Source organism: Pholcus phalangioides, unplaced genomic scaffold (assembly GCF_987345545.1).
Source record: "Pholcus phalangioides strain wild (caught in Gottingen) unplaced genomic scaffold, Ppha-v1.0 ptg000012l_1, whole genome shotgun sequence".
Classification (NCBI taxonomy): Eukaryota; Metazoa; Arthropoda; class Arachnida; order Araneae; family Pholcidae; genus Pholcus; species Pholcus phalangioides.
Window position 1 is genome coordinate 17,761,782 of NW_028301605.1, and position 20,371 is coordinate 17,782,152.

General features: G+C 33.2%; 1 protein-coding gene across 1 annotated transcript in view; it reads left to right on the top strand.

The window, feature by feature from the left end:
* Nucleotides 1-17,755, top strand: part of gry (trafficking protein particle complex subunit 11 gry) — a 35,061-nt gene extending 17,306 nt beyond the window's left edge. The window contains exons 14-31 of the mRNA XM_089240306.1: nucleotides 1,475-1,529; nucleotides 2,909-3,054; nucleotides 3,224-3,285; nucleotides 4,501-4,636; nucleotides 4,748-4,820; nucleotides 6,431-6,488; nucleotides 7,064-7,216; nucleotides 7,716-7,894; nucleotides 8,307-8,482; nucleotides 9,061-9,149; nucleotides 9,382-9,441; nucleotides 9,569-9,694; nucleotides 11,322-11,429; nucleotides 12,344-12,395; nucleotides 13,628-13,733; nucleotides 13,877-14,102; nucleotides 14,272-14,448; nucleotides 17,585-17,755. Of these exons, the coding sequence (XP_089096432.1) occupies nucleotides 1,475-1,529; nucleotides 2,909-3,054; nucleotides 3,224-3,285; nucleotides 4,501-4,636; nucleotides 4,748-4,820; nucleotides 6,431-6,488; nucleotides 7,064-7,216; nucleotides 7,716-7,894; nucleotides 8,307-8,482; nucleotides 9,061-9,149; nucleotides 9,382-9,441; nucleotides 9,569-9,694; nucleotides 11,322-11,429; nucleotides 12,344-12,395; nucleotides 13,628-13,733; nucleotides 13,877-14,102; nucleotides 14,272-14,448; nucleotides 17,585-17,641 (2,039 nt within the window). The 3' untranslated portion in view covers nucleotides 17,642-17,755. The remainder of the gene's footprint in view (nucleotides 1-1,474; nucleotides 1,530-2,908; nucleotides 3,055-3,223; nucleotides 3,286-4,500; nucleotides 4,637-4,747; nucleotides 4,821-6,430; nucleotides 6,489-7,063; nucleotides 7,217-7,715; nucleotides 7,895-8,306; nucleotides 8,483-9,060; nucleotides 9,150-9,381; nucleotides 9,442-9,568; nucleotides 9,695-11,321; nucleotides 11,430-12,343; nucleotides 12,396-13,627; nucleotides 13,734-13,876; nucleotides 14,103-14,271; nucleotides 14,449-17,584) is intronic.
* Nucleotides 17,756-20,371: the final 2,616 nt, after the last annotated feature.

The following is a 20,371-nucleotide window of genomic DNA, read 5'->3' on the forward strand; positions in this document are numbered from 1 at the left end:
GTGTAAAAGAGCTCCATATGGGTTGTGGAGTTTTTCGCTCTTAAGAAAGACGATATTGCCCTTAGGAAATTCTCTGGAGTGATGGGAGTTACAAATAAAAGATGAGATCTTATGGGTTGGCTTTCCCAGGGGTTGATAATTTAGTTTTTCCAAGGAGGTTGATTAAAAAAATTAATTTAAAATACTCTTGACTAGACAAACATTTTAAATCATGTTTACGATCATCATGGTGCTCTCTGAAACATTTGAGAGTGCTTGATGACAGAAGACTATGCTTTAACCTTCTATGGTCTTGTGTATATTTGAATATACATGGTGAATACATGGCCAAAAAAACCAATTACACCAGTTCTTTTTCACAATTTTTCTGGTATTTCAGAAAGTACATCTTTTACTGTCATTTCAGTACAAAATAAGGCTATATGACTATAAAATGTTTTTTTATGAGAAAAAGTTGATTCCCTGTGGGTGTTATTTATATAATAAAGCTGCTGAAATTTTACATGTTCAGCAATTTTTGAAATTGCACCAAATTGAGGGAATTGGAAATAAAATTCAAGGAAACAACTATTCCTTTGCTGAGTGAAATTCTATCTGTTTATAGATAACAGTAGAATAAAGGCAAACACTATATTTCACCTTTAATTAACCATTTTAGTTAATTAAAAAGTCCACTCTAATTAATTGCTGTGTTGATGTATTGTTTCAATTTAAAATATGCTAACACAGTACCAATTCACATCCGTTTTTGCAATTTTTTTAAAAAATAAATTTTTATTGGGGAGGGTAAACCATAAAGAATTAGAGCTCTATGTGTACCTATCTACTAACTATCTCTACCCTCAAAAAGTTATAAACTGTAAATACGTTGCAGTATTTAATTTAACTGTACTTTTTTTCATTTGATCATTTTATTGCACTATATAACGATTTAAAATAACTTTTGCGTAAACACAATTTACACTATTTAATGACTTTATTTCATTTAACGCCAAAATTATGTAACATCTGGATTATTCAACTTAATTCTGGTCCACATTAGCTTGGACAATCAGGATCCTACTGCATTTAGGTTTTGAGCTTAAGGATGCACCAAGAAAATTTAATAGATATGCAACTCTGTGGTGAATTGATGCTTTGGCATGGAATGTTTAATGTAGCTATAAACTTGTGTAAAAGTCAGGTTGAAATATCAGTGGATTGAAATAAGTGTAGTGAAACTTTCCACTATAACTGTTTAACTATTAATGGTTTATTTTGTTATGTAAAGACATCGGATCTGGAATTGTCATATAACTCGATAATTGGGAAGTGGTTTAACCTTTCCATAGTCATTTTTTTACAAATTTCAAGTTATGAATTTGGATGTTCAACTCATATTTATATTGAATTTCTCTAGATTTTTTATGATTTTTCCATTAAATTCTACATCTTTATTTATTATTGTTTGTGTCTTCCCTCCCTTTATTTTCAGCTGTAGAAATGGGAAAGGAATACTATTGCTGTAAGGATTACACCAAAGCATTAACGTAAGATATGTGCTTAAATCTTTTAAAAATAAGATTTCTTCTGGGACCACGTTTCTATGTAGAGACAAATCCATAAAGAGTGTTTGTTAAAATCAGGGAAAAAATTATAGGCTCTCACTAATCTGGCATATATCAGGGCGAGATGGATCACTGGAAGGTAGTGGAAAAATGCCCATCTAAATGGCATAAATATGCAGACATGCAGTGACGTGTTTTTCCATTCTACACTCACAAGAGACCTGCCTGAAAACGCTGGATTACTGGACAGCCAGATTATATATAAAAGAAAATAAATAAATAAATTTAAAACTAAATATCAGAAACATTTTACTGTATTTTTATCAATATCAATAATGATAACAAAGTGAAATATTTTCCTTGATATTGCCATTTTTTTAAATTACTTATAAATTCTTGTTAATTATATTGCTGCACATATTATGATAAGACAGTTGGGGAAAATAGAAAAGTGTATTTATTTTGCACTATCCAGATAAAAAATAGTGTTACAATAATAACATCACAATTACCCAAGTTGAATAATGAGGAATTCCCAAAATTTTAATGTACACAAATGATGATAATTTTTAATACATATCTTGTCACAGCTCTCCTTAATCCCCCAAAGCAGAACGTTTTACATTATTCTGCAATGAGCCCTCAGCTGGCTGGAAATGTTCTGTGGTAAAAATTTCCATAATATAGTGTTTTTGCACTTTTCTTGAAATTCTTCTAGATTATTCTGCAGCAGCACTGATTATTCTGCTACGTTTATTGCAGATTTTTCAGCATACTCTGCTTTGGGGGCTTCAATTTTGATACTCATCTATGACACTCAAAAGTGCCATAACATATTTTTAAGAAGGGGGTGTGGCTATAACCTTATTACTATGTCCAGTTAACCCCCTTGTAAAATATCTCATGGCATAGAATAATGCTGCAATTCATTATTTGGGCTTCACTGGTACATAGTCATTGTTCAACCCGTTTTCCAACAAAATCACTCCCTGCCCAATCCTAAAATCCCTGTCATTTCATACAGAGCTTAGTTCTTTTCATGTGCATTAATTTTAGTTTGAATAGGATTTCAATCCGCAATTATGCATCATGATTTATCCCAAGCGAAGAGATTTCATTTGTCAAAACTAAAATTGATAATCAAATCTACTCAACTGATATGTTTTAAATGTCTTCAAGTATCTAATGTAGCTCTTTTCTGAAAAAATAAATCATTTATATTATTTATTTTCTTGATTCTATAAAAATTTCAATATCACTGAAAATTAGTTCCATCGCTTCCCATGCTTTATTTATGGCATGAATCTCTTCTTTCTTGATTTTAAATTTATCATTGATTCTTTTTTACTTATATTTGTTAGATTGCTTAGGCATGTTCTTTGGGACTATCGGATTGAAAAATGGAGACCGATTGTTTCTAGCATACTGTGGCTTGCCCTGAAATGTGCATATTTGTCTGCAAATGTGCAGGAATATATATTTTGCGGCTTAGAAGCTATCAGCTACTGTATCCTTTCTTTGCGTGCATGAATTTTAACCAATTACTAATAGAAGTGCAACCACTGTATGTTTAGTTTTGATATTTTGTAAGGCTGATGGAGATTATACCATATCTTATCATCCATTGCCTCACATGAATGAAATTTTTTATTTATTTTTCTTGATTGAGATACTAGGGATTTTGCATAGCTCGGAAGAAAAGTCAGTGATTCAAAGTAGTCTCAACAATTTGATTCTGGTATTTTGATTTCATTGTCTCTTTCAATATAATATATATTTGTTCACACTTTGTTTCCCTCTTAATTTGAACTTTTTCATCTGTATGCATGCTAGAATAGTTTGTCAATATTAAGAAAAAAATATGTATTTTTGGAGTGAATCGGAAAAAAAAAATTCAAATTTAACCTGCACCCAGATTTCTTGACTGTAAGAATAAGGCACATTTCAGATTCAGATAAATACAGCACATTATGTATGTTTAAAAACTTTGGCAAGTAGCAGCCATTCAAGTGTTTTCTGTATGATAGATAATTTTTGAACATTAACTGTGAAAAGGTTTGTGTGAGGTAAAAAAAAAAAGGTGCATGGCTGATTTGATTCTTTTTTGGAGTTTGATTACTAAACAAAATCTCAGATTCAAGTTTTATTATTGGAAGAAGATCCATGACAAATTTTTATAATAATATGCATAGATACCAATTTTTTTTATAAATGGGCATCATAGAGATGCCAAATATAACTTTTTTAACCCTTTGTCAGACACAATGCACCTACCATTTGTATCTATGGAAACTTTCGATTGGGATAAAAAACATGAATCAAAATTAGGCATAAACCTTCTTATTATAGTTCTTTAGTATAAATCTCTATTTAGTCGCAAATGAGAAAAAAGAAAATAACCAACAAAAAGTAATCAGATTGCTCTACATCTGCTTCAATACTACCAAGGAAATATGGTAAATTCTTCTTCAATCACTTTTTTACAAATTGCTGTTGCAAGCTCAAAAATTTTTTCAAAGTGTTAGAAGACTTCTTCTTTATTATTTTGAAATTAATTTAGTTAATTTTCTAAAATTATTATGAGGAAACACAAAAGAAAAATATTTTGAACAAGAGCAATTTACCCGTCAAGTAATTTTTTTTCCAAGTAGTTTAAAAAAAATCTGTTTACACCGGAGTCATAAATACAACAATATGTTGTAATGTTTCAATTGGTCATTCCAGTAAGATGAATAAAAAATAAATTTAGAAAACACTATATTCTGAAAATTTTATGACAGTGATTTGTTTTTAATTACAGTGTTACAAAAAAGTTTTGTGAATTTTCTTTTCCAAATTTTAAGTTTTAAGCCTAAAAAATTCTGGGAGGGGGATCCTTATACACAAGGGAGCCTTTTTTCTTTGAAATACAGTAATATAGTAAATGGTTTGATATTCAATCTCGTTCTTCTAGGGAAGCTCGCCAGGTATTATACCAGGGTTGACAGAATTTGAAATTAAAGAATCTGAGCAGCTTTGGGCAGAAAGCCTTGCTTCACTAGCATTACCCGCTATCATCACTGTGCAGATGGCATCGACTGTTCCATTCAGTATGTTTTTTATTTGGTTCAAGGCAATTTTGTATTCATTTTGTTAGTTCACAAGTTTTTTTTTCTCTTCATGTATGATGAGATGTTTTATTCCTCTCATTTATTCACCAGTTGAATGTAGAGCTGGCTTCGCTTGTCAAGATTATATGCTGGATCAAAGAATAACAGTTACCACTTATATCAGGTACATTGAAAAATATAATGCATTCCTTAGATTGAAACTTTTGTCAGTAATTGCAATGCTTTGAGTTTCACCGGTAAAAGGCAAATTAAAGAAAAGTTTTTGTTTTGTACTGGGAATTAAAAACTATTTTTTACTTCCATGCACAGTTAGTGATGAACAGCATTATACTATATAGAGTGTTTCACGAAAAGTGTCAAAAAAAAATAAAAAAATAAATGAAAATTCTATGGTTGTTTCTGAAATTAAAGTAAAAAATGAAGAATTATCAGCAAATAAAAAAGAAATTCAGCTACAGGAAATGGTATTTCTGTTTTCAGTTATATTCTGGGTCTTGCGACAGAGCCTGGGTATCTCGCGGTTTCTCCAGTTATATTCTGGGTGAATGTGAAAAATAAGATTTTTATACAGCCCCCATCAGAAAGACAGAAAAATTTGCACCTGTTTATTGCACTGCAATAAATTTACTCAGTAACATGTCAATTAAAATTAGATGAAATATCAATTTAGTTAAACTTCTGGATTTTTATTATTTTTTTACACACTTAAATATTTATTTCTCAATACTTTGAAAAGGTGTGGAAAGTAGAAAAAATCAAGAGTTTCAATCACTGATATATTGTTGTATTTGCATCAAATTCATGTTATGGTGTAAATCAAGGCTCGACAAATCTCAGAGAGTTTAAATGCAGACTTGAAATAATACATGCTCACAACAATATTTTATATGTGCATAGATGAAAAAAACTTTACTTCCAGTCAAGATTTTCACAATCCCAGGCATGTCGGGCAATAGATCCGTTCAGCCTTTGTGTTAACATCATTCAGTGCAATAAAGTAACAAATATTACTGTGATAATTTCTTGCATATAATCCATAGATTATATGTTAAAAATCATGCAGATTATAGACATCTGCAGTACATTTGTAACTTTTTCTTTCTGAGAGGTTGGAATAAAAATAAATGTTTCAGAAAAATAATTTCAAATCAAACAAGGGCCCCTAAACTATTGAAGGCTTTCATTTATGTACATATTATGAATGAATGGAATACACTGTCAATGCTTGATGTAACGACCCTCCCTTCATCCCATCAAAAACAGACGTTATATTGGAAGAGTCATTACATTGAAATTAAAACTTATATGATAGTCGTTCTATGAAAACATTTGGGACTTATCTTACCAGTCATTGTAATGGAATGGTCATTATAACGATGAGTCAACTGTATATATATTTTATTTAGTGTCTTTCATTAAAATAAAATAAAGAGTCCTTCAAAAAATGCTCAGGTCTTGTCTAACTTGTTAACATGGTCTTGCCCACAATTGAGAGAAAGACAACCGTTGGCTTAGTTGTGATCACACAACGCTCAACAAACAACACGAATACGCAAAGCCTCGTACAGACTAGTCTTTATCTAGGAGACTTTGGCTATGCATATTACTTGTATTGTGAGAAGTCTCCCATCTATCAGTCAAAAAATTTTAAAAACTTTTGCTTGTCTTGCAATATACTCTTAACCCAAGTTATTTGCAATCTGAACGTGTATTTGTTTTTTGTTATTCAAGAGTTAACAAAGGTATATCTTGTTTCCTCATCATGTTTTACAGAATGAATTGTCCTCTTCCAATGAGCTTCACAAAACTGACAGTTCTCTTCAATAAACCAGTGAGTGCTTTTGTTTATTTATCATTGAGCATGATTACACTTTGGTGATTATACACAACCCTGGTTTATCACAAATGAGACGGTTTGTTACCATTTTTCCCTTGAAGACGTGGCTGTGTCAGAACCAGCCAGTTATTTTTTGTGGAACCAAACTGTACATGTTATGTGTTCTGGCACTGCCATCTATCTTCTAATTAAAATAAAAATGGTGAAAAATCGGCAGTGGATAAATATTTTTATGAGGTGATCTAAATGCTGCAAACCTCCCTTTTGAAAAAAAAAAATTCAAGGGTAGATTAGCTGTCATTTGTACCTGAAAGATGAAAAACCAAAAACCATAGAAAACCAACCTCACCCAACTGTCCAGTTGTGCTACAACCAGGGCCGGCTTCACTGTTCAAAAGAACGATAGTTCAGTCCATGGAATGAGATGAATATTGTTTTTCACTTATTTGCTAGCTTTGAACAACAGTAATTGGTTTAAATGTGTAACTGAAACTTTTAAGGCTTCAATTTCGTTTATGCACATATTACTCCTATTTTACTCTTTCCATACAGTATGCTTTCCTTTTCAGTACTACAACGGTTTTTGTGAAGTTCCGATGACAAATCGGGAGATGAAAGGTCAAGATGTGGGTTCATGCAAAATGAATCTGGTTCCTCGAAACACTCATACATACAGCTTCAACTTTATTCCCAATCCAGATGATACTGGGGAAGAGATACAGGTGAGATGATAAGATCTGGATTTATTCCTTGTTTGCATGATAATTAGTTACATTAGAAGTAAAAATACATAATGATTCAAAATAATGGTTATTGACAAAGTTATTTAAAGTGGTTCCTGGATCATGGGATGTACCATTGATACCCTAGTATAGGGAAGGGCCTATGCCTATTCTCAGGCATAGAGAAATTGTCCAGATAGTTGTACTGCACATTAATCAATCATTTTAATTGAACTGTCACATTTAAAAAAATTCTGATCATAAAAATAAACATTAATTTCTTTTACCCTCAAACCCAGAATATATCAAGCCTGGAAATTATTAAATTTCTCTGATGAGTATATTACGTGGTTTTAGTTATATAGAATTCATACTTAATTACATTATAGGGCCAGACACACCTTGCTTCACGTGCCAGAGAGAGGTATCAATGCATCATATTTATTTGCAAATAAGTTCATCCGTATTATTGATTTTTCATTTTGTCTTTATATTCCAGATAACATCCATAGCTCTGCATCTTGGTTCAGAAAAGGGGCTGAGTGTTGTTTTGCACTGGATTGGCTCAGGACTTGATAGTCTATCATCTCGAAATCTGTTGTCTCCATATGCAACAAAAGCAGCATCATTTAGTGATGAGCCCACATTCCATCGGATCATGCTATATCCCTTGACCAGGTACTGTGTAACGTACATTCTTTAGTCATGTGGGAAATATTTCAATGAGGTAATTAGCATATTTGACATGACTCCTTTAGATTACATAAGACAGTTTCATTATTCCTAACTTTGTATTGCCAAGTCTTCGTTTATATAAATAAAAGTAGATGCATGCATATGGGTGAGACCAATGGTTGTGAAGTTAAAATTTAATAATATGATTGCGCTGATTCAATGCACAAATGTGAAACCAAAATCGTTGTAACTACTTTTCTTAGAATTAAATACTCTTAATTTTAATCATTCATTATCATTGAGTCAAGAAACAAAATTCACACAGTTCTGCATTATCCACAGTGATAATGCTTTCAAATACATCATGTTTATGTTTGTGATATCCTAACCTACAACACGTGTATTACTTTGTCAGGATACTGCCAAGAAATCCAAAGTTGCAACTGAGCGTCAATCATGAGCCACCTGCTCTGATAAATGAGTTTTATGCATTCACAATTGATGTCACTAATGAAGAATCTGGTGCGATTGAAGATGTTTTCCTTTCAGTTGGTTTCATAGAAGGACAAGCTCAGAGTTTACTTGAAAATAGTGAGTGTATTTATAGCCGGCGTCCTTTTGGTTTTTTTTTCTTTTTACTCTTCCACAGTGTCCAAATATTGTGTAATTTGAAATGAGAGTTCTTATTGCCAAGTTTCTTGTGGCTATAATTTTCTTATTCAAATAATTTCTTTTCTGAAGTTTTCGTACTAAGATCCTGAGTCAATCAAACGTTGATTTAACATCACCATTAATTTTTCAGAATTCTGATACTGTTACAAGTTTGGTGTTGCATTGAATTATGGTTGAAGCAGTGTAATCTCTCTTAAGTATGAAAGATTAGATCAAATTCACTGAAATGGTGGTGCTAGGGCAACATTGAGGGGCACTGTAATAGGGTTCAACCAGTGTTTCATGCATCAAAATTCAGTTTCGCTCCAACTTCACATAAAACTTGCATTTTTACCACCTCTTCGTATTTTAATATCTTATATTATTCGCAAGTTCAGGCACTTGAAATTTGAGGTACTACCGTATTGTTTCGTATAAATATTTTTTATATAAGGAAAGCATAAAATTTTATCTTAAGCATTAAAATTCTAGTTTCATTTTTTTTTATATATTTTCAGCTATCATTACCGATGATTGGCAATCGGTAGAAAATAATAGGCCATTTCTATCAAATGTTCAAATGAAAAACTTATTGCCTGGTGAAAAAGTATGTTTTATGATTTTTTTCTCAGAAATCCTTCATTTAAGTAATCTTTTATTAAAGCTTGTAATTATGGCTTCCAACCAAATCTTCAGATTTATTTTTGTATTTTTAAATATTTTTTAGGCCACAAATTTAATGTATAGCATGACTTCTTAGGCTTCCCAAATCCTTAAAATTAAGAGTAAATAGGCTTCATTTCTGATGAATAATATAAATAGTATATTTTACTTCACAGGTGTCAAAGAAAGTATTTATGAAAGCAAGCAGTGTTGGGGATCGAAAAATAATTTTTGAAGTGAGTTTTTAAAATTACTCTTTTTAAAATTAAAGATTTTTTCTCCAGTAAGTTCTATAGCATTTTATGAATTATTCTCATTTTATGACCACTATACATTTCCTCTTTGTTCCTGTCATATTCCCAGGTGAAGTACAACATAACAGTTGAAGTAGATGAGCAGCAGCTTCTTTGCACTTGCAGAAAACTGGCTAATATCAACATTAAAACTGAAGAGCCGTTTGAGTTTTCTTTCAATATTTTGAATATGAAGGTGAAGCAATTATAGTGATTTCTAATTATATAAGTTGTTTATTCTTAAGCCAGAATTGGGACTAGATAATTAGTCAGCCAAGCGAAACACATTTTGGTGCCCCTGTATGATGTTAAATTAAAGAAGCATTTTAATTGGTGAATTTTGTGCCACACCTGGGACATCAGTCCTGTCTGCCACCCTCCTAGTTGTGGCCGTGTTGGAAGCCTTTGATAGAAATTTCAATACTTGTGATACAATTGTTATTTTATGCAAGATCTATCTGCATCCAAGTTATGGATACATCTACCTCCTGTTCAGCAGGTTTGAACAGTAATCCACCTGAACCTCAAAATTTACAATCATATACAGTAAAACCAGGCCCATAATTAGGTTGAGCCAACCAGGGCACTGCCCCAGGGCCTCAAGCCAAATGAAGAGGCGGTCCACAAAAATGTACACTTGTTTTTCATAATAATAACCTTTTCAATGGAGGCTCCTAGAAGGCACACTAGGGCACTGAGTAAAACCTTTCTTTTGCGGACACTGGTGGGACAAAAAAAAATTGTCTGTAAAAGAAAGGTGACTGTCAGGGGTTAGAAAAGCATATTTTTATTTTACTCCGGAGGAAGAAATTATTATTTGGCTGTAAAAAAGGGCTGACCACACATATAAAGGGTGTCTGTTAAGAGCGGTTTTACTGTATATCATCTTGATCGACATTTCAAGAACTGGAATATGAAAATAAAATGAGACAATGCATTCTTTGGGTTCAGTTTTTTAGTGATAGAAAAGTTTGATTGCCATTTGCAATTACAGTGTATTAAAGTTGCATCATGATGGACTTCATCACTGCAACTCAGGTTCGATTTCCGCAGGGGCACAGCTGTAGTTGGCTGAAATTATTTTTCTGTGGTTTTTCCCAACTTTTTTTTTCCCGTGGCTGAGTGTTTTGGTCACACCAAGACCAATAGCAATTTTTGATTTAATTTCAGTCCTAAACTTGTTTTACCAATTGCCACTGGGCCATTTGGCACATTGGTTCATTTTATTTAAGTCTTCTGTAAGATGCCGTACATCATAATATATTATGTATATCATAAAAAACATTTATGATATGACGTAATATTGTTGTCGTCATCCCCGTATGCCAGCAGCACAAATGTGCAAATTTTCTTTGTTTTTTTAAATCAGCTGGTTGGATACCTTATTAACTCATAAGTTTTGCCTGAAATGGGAATGTGCATCCCCATTGAAACACTTTACACAACATTTTAGGAAAATTATTTTCACAGGGTAAATGGGTAGAGAGTAAACATTCAAACGTCATTTCCCACAGACATTGCACATTCATGCTTCTGGCGTGAGGGAGATGATATTAATATTCAAGTTAGGGTTAGGTTACTGTTAAGATGTGCCAATTGGATTCATTTTAGCCACAGTTTATGTTCAATTCCAAATGGCTAAAACAGACTTTCAGTCTTGTATAATATCACTATTTGCTTATTTTCATATTCAATGAACAAATTAAAAAAGTTTTATTTTATACTATTAGTATCTAGTAATTACATTAAAATATAACTAATATCTCAAAATGTACATCCAGTACCACAAAATGTTCACAACTTGTTTCTTTTATCTGCTTTAGTATCATCTGCAGCAAAGTGTCAGAGCAGAGGAGCCATTCCTCCTGAAAGTGAATGTTACTTCACGTTCTTCAATACCTTTGTACCTTGAAATTGGAAAATTAACCTTGGTAAAAATTTTCCAATATTTCAGTTTTGTTCATTTCTTTCCAATTTGATTTTGAAATGTTATGAATCTCTGACATTTTGATAACGTCAGAGGTACGAAAATTAATTTTTGTCAAGTTTCCTTAATTATTTATATCACACATAAAATTTGCCCGACATAGAGGAACTTTCATATTAGGACTTTCATATCTGCTGTTGATTGGTTTGAGTTTCTTCTATGGATACCTGAAGTCCTGATGTCATTCTATTCTCTTTCTCCTGGGCCCTTGAACCCTAGAATACCTGATTTCTTTATGAGAAACATTTTCTCTGGGATTCAGGAATTAATTTTTTATGTATCCTGTTTTAAAATTTTGGGTATTTGGTATTCTATAGCGTATCAATCACATCACAAGCTCACAAGCATGAATGCAATAACATTAGCTCGCAAGCTGACCCCCCCCCCCAATTTGAGAATCTTATCCAGTCAATGTAAATTTAAATTTAATGTCTTTATATGCAATAGAATTGGGCAAACTAGGAACATTTTGATGGTCAAGGGAGCTGCATTTTCATAGCTAAATGTGTGGTCATATTAACTTGCTATGATTAATTCATCAATTTATAATAGCGTTAGACTCTGTTATGACAAACCTTGTTTATAATGGGTAGCCTGATATAATGAGCTAATATTATCCCATAAGATTGTTTCTTTAGATCGGATATAACTCAAAATTTCTGATCCCTTGACATTTAACATAATAGGGTTTGACTATATTTTATACCGTAGTTAATATGTTTACGATGGTTACTTTATAAATGTAAATATATACATATGTGTGTCTGTGTAATTATGCCTATATGCATGCAAGTTTTCGAAGTATGATCAGCTGAATTATGTGAAGTAAAGATCTGTCTTTTTTTCCTTTCAATCCAGGTTGATGCCATTGCATCTGTTGATGAAGAAATTGTATCTTCACTGCAAAACCGTAAGCTGTTGTGTTTTTATATTGTAAATCTTGTAGCATTAGACACATACATAGTTTTTTATACATTATTTTGCACTTATGTTATGTAGAGATATGTGCATATTTGAACTTACGTGTATATATGGAGCTATCCCGACACAACAATATAATTCTGAGTAATTAAGCCATGGGTGGAGAATTCAGACTGAAACATTTTATCTATGTATAAAAGACACACAGTATACAATCTTCTCTTTGCATTTTCCTATTGTCATTCTTTTGCTTTTCCGAGGCTTAGTTCGTTCTGGACTGGAATATGCTGTTAGGTTCTGGAGACCATACCTACATAGGGACATAGACTTGGTTGAGGGGGTGCAGAGAAGAGCTATGCATGCTCTTGTTGGCACGCAAGGCTTGAGCTATGAAGAAAGACTTGATTTCGTGAATATGTTTACATTGGAGGAACGCAGGTGTCAGGATATGATAGAAGTGTTTAAAAATTTCAACGAAATGGATGGGCCATGAATTATTAGTACACCATCAATCAACTGCTTCAACAAGGGGACAACTCCAGATTGTGGTGTTGCAGTGAGTTTTTCCCCTCTAATATTGTTGTCAATAAATGTAATAGCTTACTTCTGGGGGTTGTGAATTCTAACACAATTGACATATTTAAAAATGCATACGATAAACATATTGGGATAAATTGAGAAGCTATCCGTACTTAGATAAAACAACCATAATCTATTTTATGAGCAATGTATAATGTATCATTAAATATTTTTGAGATATATGCTTTTATATTGGGTTGCTGTATTTTAGTTATATTTGACATCCATATTTTTTATGGGCATCTTCTTTCAGCCACCTCATTGGGAAATTTGCCTGTTGTCGCCTTTGTGTTTGTATTTGTACACAGTTGTAGCAGGCAGATCTTGACACGATACTTACATAACACGAAAATTCATCTGACATTTTCACTTAAAAATATGATAGTCCGATGGCAGCACCAATGGAACATAAAACACTCATAACTCTGACAACATAAATGTAGTAGGGCCACACACTCATATCACACAGTCAGTGCCAGCACAGATGTGTTAGAGATTCCAGAGATGAATGTTTACGAGGTTCATGCATAATTAAATAGCAGTTAGTTGTTGCTCTAAATAGAAACGAGAGTAATTCTTTTGATTAGTATGTTTGATCCGTTTCTCTGTTTGACCTTTTGAACATTTCTCTTCCTTGTGTAGTGTATTTGATGCCTGATGAAGTGGGGAGTGAATGCTTCTGTTTGGTTTCTGATGAAGAATGTCCACCATCTTTGCCACTTGGTTCATATTCCATCAAATGGAAAAGGTATGCATGTGCTGAATAAGAAATTGTGTTATTAAGTTTGTGAAGTTCTTGGCTGAAATAAATTAAAAAAAGAAAACAGTTTTTGTTTGTTTATATAATAATGCTACATCACCTAATTGATTTTTTAAATTGATTTGATTTAGGAGTTCTCCAGATGGATCAGACTCTTTAGTCGAGACCACAGTATCCCTTCCAGTGATCGATGTTGTGCACTCGCCTGTTTTTCTTGAACTGGAGCATCCTTCACATGGGTTTGTTCGAACACCAATGACTGTAACTTACACGCTTCATAACCGTCTGCTCACCATTCAAGAAATAGGATGGGTTGTTGATAATGATGGTTCCTTCATGTTCTCTGGGAACAAAGAGGTTTTAGCATTTTTAATTTCTCTATTCTATTTGTTTTGAAACCTTAAATATACAAGGTGTGGCAACTTTTTGAGGCTTTGACTCGCAGTAGAATTAAATTATACATTTCATTATTAGAAAAAATACATAATTTGGTTATTTCACCATTGATGAATCAATTTGATTTCAGATGCACTTCAAAGTTATGCCCAGAAGTTCCACAAAGTTGACCTATAACTTGTATCCACTGACACCTGGATATGCCCTCTTACCAAGACTTCATATCGTAATGAATCCTCATCACACAACCTCACAGAACATAGATGAGCTGATTCAAGAGATGATACCAACCCACTTATTCATACTAGTAAGTTTTTGTAGCTCATAATATATAATTTAAGATAAGTTTTCCATTGAAACGCTGGGTTTTTTGTTCACCACAGCTTTGCATAACCAGATGTGTCATCTTCATTCAGACATTAAAACAAATTTGATTGAAATCTAATTTTGTACATTTAACTTACTGTTTCAGTTTTCCTCAAAAGTTCTATAATGATACTGATTGAATATTAGGCATTATTCTTGAGTAAAAAAATACTACATGATGAACACTCAAATTCCTTTTCCGCAAAATTACTGGCGAACCGTTGATCCTAGAGGCATATTTCCAGTTAGAAAAATTATCCAAACAACATGTTGACTTTAGATACCTCATTCGTATTGCTAGGAGCTGTGTAGTTATTAAAATAAAATAATTTTTTTTATATAGACAAACCTTGTACTCTAAAACCCATTTAGAAAGTTGTTGCCCTGGCCGTCTTGAGGGTAAGGGAAAAAAATCCACTTTTCTAAGTTCAATATTCACTGAAATATTTGAATTAAAAAAATCACTGAAAAGAAGGAAAAGAACACAGCATAATGAGCTTTTCCGTTGGTTTATTCAGTTTTTTTTTTTTCTAATTTTCAGCAATTTTTGAATTCAAATATCTCAGCGAATATTGCACTTAGAAACATAGAAATTTTTTTTTCTTGGCCCCTAAGACAGTGCAACAAATTTCTAATTGTTTTTTGAGCACAGTATGTCTGTATATAAAAAAATTATTTTTTTTAAATTTTAATAAGTGCTCAACTCCTTACAATATGAATAATGTATCTGAAGTCAAAATGTTATTTGAATACTTTTTCTAATTAGAAGCATGTCGCTAAGATCAACGGTCTGCCTGTAATTTGCAAGAGAGCCAATGGACTTGAATGTACACCCTGTATATTTCTCACCTATAATCAAAATAAGAATGCACCGTTTTATTCAATTTTCTATATTATTCATTAGAACACCCTCAAAGTTGGAAAAAATGTTATTGAATAGGTTTCGAATCTGCAGAAAGAGCTAAAAATTAACTTTTAAAGCAAGTTACATAAGCTGCTGCTTTATTACAGGAAAATTCATTAAAAGAATTACGGGAGGAGGAATATCCAAAAGAAAATGTTTGTACAGAGACCCAATGGAGTTAATGATAAAAACAATGTCTCTGACGTCAATATCCCACAATAACCCACAGAGGGGTTTGAAAGGCATACTTTAAATGGGGTTTTTTTTCCAGAGCAAATTATAGTTTGAAACTTGTTCCCCCCTTAAAAGTTTTTGCTGGCCATTTATTACTTTCCAAACAACCCTCTTTCTTTTCTGTACATAAATACTGTGGCTATGGTTATAGACTTTCATAGGAGTATTAATATTAAATAAGGGAGGGCAGTTAACATGGTCTTGATTATTTCATATCAAAAAAATTTGCTTTGGGATATAAGATTTCCATTAAACAAATGACTTTCAGTGGCAAATAATTACATACATTCCTTGCTTTACACGATTAGTTGGTTCTGCTAAATATTCACATAAGACGAAATCACGTAAAATGAGTTGAATTTAGCATGGGTAAGATAGCAATTGGGGAGGGGGGGGGGGTCTTCAGTACAATTAAAAAAACCAATTTAATTTAATAAATTATTTAAGCTTACAAATAAATCTGGTAATAAATAAAATCTTTGTTTGGTTAAATGAATTTAACTAATGCTATTTTACACTGCTCAAAACAATTACGGGATGTATATTATTTATTTAAATTCATTCAATTATTTGCTTTAAATTCATTAAATTAATTAATTTAAATTTATTAAAATTTTGTTGATTAACTCTCGTGACACAACTCTTTGTGGATACCTAATAATGTTCTTTTTATCAATTAAAATGTTTAAAAATCACAGTTAAATAGAAACTACATTTCCCCTAATTGTTTTGAGCAGTGTATAAATGATATATATATATATTTCTGACCATCTTCAGTTGAATGATGAATGGACAGACTAATTCTGAGAGATAGACGACCTTTTTCCTCAGCTCAAGATATCAAGGAAACGGGTATTTACTGGAATTAGGCTGAGGTGAATGTGGCAAGAAAAGTAATCTTTTCTTTCCTGTGGAGACCAGATGACTTTTCTTTCAGAATTCACCTCGGCGTAATTCCAGTAAATATCTATTTCCTTGATATCTTGGATGGAGAAAAAAAAAACTGCCTATCTCTCTGTACCGTCCCACCTGGGGGCCATTTACTGAAATTAAGAGAGGCTACTAATGCCTCTATGTACTTCAGTGTCTCACACCACAGTGCATGAAATAAAGAAGGCAGGGTCATGTCTCTAGTAATGTAGATGGTAGCATGCTTATCCAGTATGCAAGAGGGCTTTTGTTCATGTCTAGATGACTTTTCTTTCAGAGTTCACCTTGGCATAATTCCAGTAAATATGTTTCCTTGAAATTATTTGTGGTCACTGTGTGTCTGCTCTTCTGAAATTCTTGGGTTGATATGCTCATATGAAACAGACTTTTATGAAACAGTCTAGATTTATCTTAGGGATAGTATTTTTCATTGTATCTCTATTAACAATTTCTAACTACCTCTCACGAATATGAAAATTCTATTCTCATTAGAATGATTTTTTTCATTACAATTCTGATGGCACAATCAATGTGTTAAAAAAACCAGTCATTTAATTTGAAAATTTGGGGAATTTCTCCAAATTTCTTGAAAATTTGGATTGTATCCAGAAATTTCGTTCGGAAGGGGGTGGGGCAAAGTGATGGAACAATAAATTTGGCTATCATTTCCCCTTTTCCTCAGTCATTGCCTCACGTTTCTGGGGAGAGAATCTGGTTCTTCCCCCCTCGCTACGGCCTTGTTTGAAATGTTTTAAACCCAACTTTTTGTTTCGAAATTGCATTGAAGCAAAAACACATAAAGCGAGGGATACCTGTACTGTAAATTCAAAAGTACTAATACATTATATCTATATATATTGATGATCAAGTTATACCCAAGAGGAGCGTAACATTTATTCCTCAGAATATTCATTTTGCATTGATATACTAATGAAATTGACTGTATGGGATTTCAAAAAGAAGAATCTTCTATTTCTCACTTCTTTTAAAATTTTTCTCCAAAAAACAGCCACAAGATAAGATTATAAAGAATGCAGATTCCTGTGTAAAATCCAGTGAAGGATAAGTACATTGAAGGAATCCGGAGTAGCATTGGTGAACTGCAGGATTGAAAACTTGACAGTTTTTTTAAAGTTAATTTAATCTGTATAATATTGTAAATAAAAAAATTTCTGCCTTTGCAATGTGTTTTCATAGCTTTTGGTTATTTCTGACCATTTTAAAGAAGGCCCATACTATTTTGAAACCAAAACAGTTTTTTGGGGTGATTTTAGTACTTTTTGGAATTTTGTTGCATTGTGTGTGGAATTAGCTATTACTTCTTGCACTCCCACAGGAACATTTCCCTTTGTTTCCCCTTACACCATAATGGATCTTGTTTCTGATTAGGCGTGTTAGTGTCTCATGCTTGCCAGAGATGCCAAACTGCCTGTTAGCAACATACTATAGGATAAAAATACTCATAAGGTTTTTAACAACTGGCTGATGCGAAGATGAATTTAGGAAAGAAAGAACATTCAACTGCCCTTGTGAGTAATCGAACCCATGTCCTCTCACTTGCCGGGTGAGCACACTAGACTACAAAGGCAACAAGTCACAATCTTTCCTTAGAGCTTGTGTGCACTGAATGGGACCTAAATTAGTGCAAACAAGCATCATAGGCAAGTCGCCCAGCAAGTGAGATGACGTGGGTTTGATTCCCCGCAAGGACAGTTTAATTTTCTTTCTTTCCTAAATTCATCTTTGCATCAGCCAGCTGTGAAAACCTTTGTATGGATAGCGAAAATGACATCATCCTTGGATAAATCATCATCTGATGGTAGTGTCAGAAATTGTGAGCTTTGACCTGAGTTAGGTCCGACTGGCCATGTACAGTCCTGTTCAGTGCACACAAGTTCTAAGGAAAGAGAAATTCATTGCCTAGGGTGCTCACTGGGCAAGTGAGAGCACGTTCGATTCCCTGCAAGGGCAGTTGAATTTTCTTTCTTTCCTAAATTCATTGTCACATCAGCCAGTTGTTAAAAACCTTCTTGGGGATAAGCGTAGAGTGACATCACCCTCGGATAAAAATACTTGTTTGGAACCAAAAATATGGAATGGGTGGTTGTAAATACAATTTTATGTAAGTAAGTCCTCTGGTCACCTCTATATGCCGTGATTTGTTTGTGTATAAAGCATCCATTTATGTTTTTTACCCCCCTCCCCTTTTTTCCCATGTTGGTTCGTTTGCATCTGTCATTCGACTGTTGTATTATAGTTAATAAAATAGTTTTTCTACAATTTATTTGCTCTTCCATACGTATGTTAAGTTATTTTGGCCCCCCACATGTTGCCCCCCCTTTAATTATACTACACCAATAAGCATACTGATGCTACTTTACTCCAGTAAGTTTAACTTAGAACACTTTCACTTGAATCAAAATGTGCAGCATTTTCACTTCTGTGGCAGCAAATATCCCTCATTAACTTTTCCTAAAGAACATATAAGATACTGTTACTTGGTATTACTTGAAGGCGAAAAGATAACATTTTTCTACATTCCTTACTAAAGGATAGCCTTAAAAACACTAATTATGCTGATAACTTAATTTTAACTACATTTGTGATATATTTTGATTCTAAGCTTTTTCAAATCAAAATTTTAATTACCGTATATACTCTTACTCTTGTATAAGCCGAGTTTTTTTGTGTCGACAAGGGGGGGGGGGGTTCAAAAATGGCTAAAAATTTGCTTGCGTAATACTTGAATGGCGCCATTTGATCATTCTTCTAATTTTGCAGCTGTAAAATCTACATAATTTCTGCTACCAGGAGACACCTTATAATTTTGGGGCATTTTTCGATTTCAAATCTGCAAATGAATGCTCATGAGATGTTGCTAAACCAGTTAATGAAAGGAAATTGACAAAAAGTGATGACATCACACATCAAATATCTTTTCGGTGAAATTTGAAAATGTATAATTCGACATGTATACAGCTGGGGGGTTACTTGGAATCATTTCCTGGCTGGGTCCAAGTAACCCCATTTTTTGTTTATCAGCACATTTTTTTTCTGCACAGACGCCAGCATTTTTTGATCTGGAAAGAAATAATTCTGGAACTTGCTATTTTCGTCTAGGAAGAAATAATTCTGGAATTATTTCTTTTGCTATAGAATTCTGCATTTTCATCTCAAGAGAAACAATTCCAGAATTCTGCATTTTTTATCTAGAAAGAAATGATTCTGGAATTATTTCTTTTTTGATTATTTTGAATTTTTAGGGATTCCTGAATCATCTGTCCATTATTTTCCTAATTGTCGACGATGTATAAATTTTTGGATGCCCACTACCCTCTCCTCCAGAATTGTATTCATTTATTTATTCAATATTTGATTGGCAGAGGCCTATACAAGAGGATGTGGAATTATATATGGCGAAAGTGACAATTAATGGTAGGAGAGAATTCGGAAATCTTGGTGTAATCTACAATATTTGATGGTAGGTTGTTCCAGTCGATAATAGTTCTTGGGAAAAAAGCAAGAATACATAAAATCGGGGCGCCGAAATTATTGAGACGCCTCTGGCCCCGCGATTATTTCTGCACCGGGTCCCGTGTCTAGTGAGGGTGGCCCCGGGTACGGCCACACCCTTCGCACCTGCCCAAGTCCAGCGGTTATTTTCTCTCTCCAAAAAAGAAAAGTTCAAATTCTGGAAAACACAACCAAGGCTGGAATTCCTCCATCACAGAAAACAGTACTTAGGACCCAAGGTCAAACAACCCTTTCCCCCCCTCCCCCGCCCGCCGCTGTGATA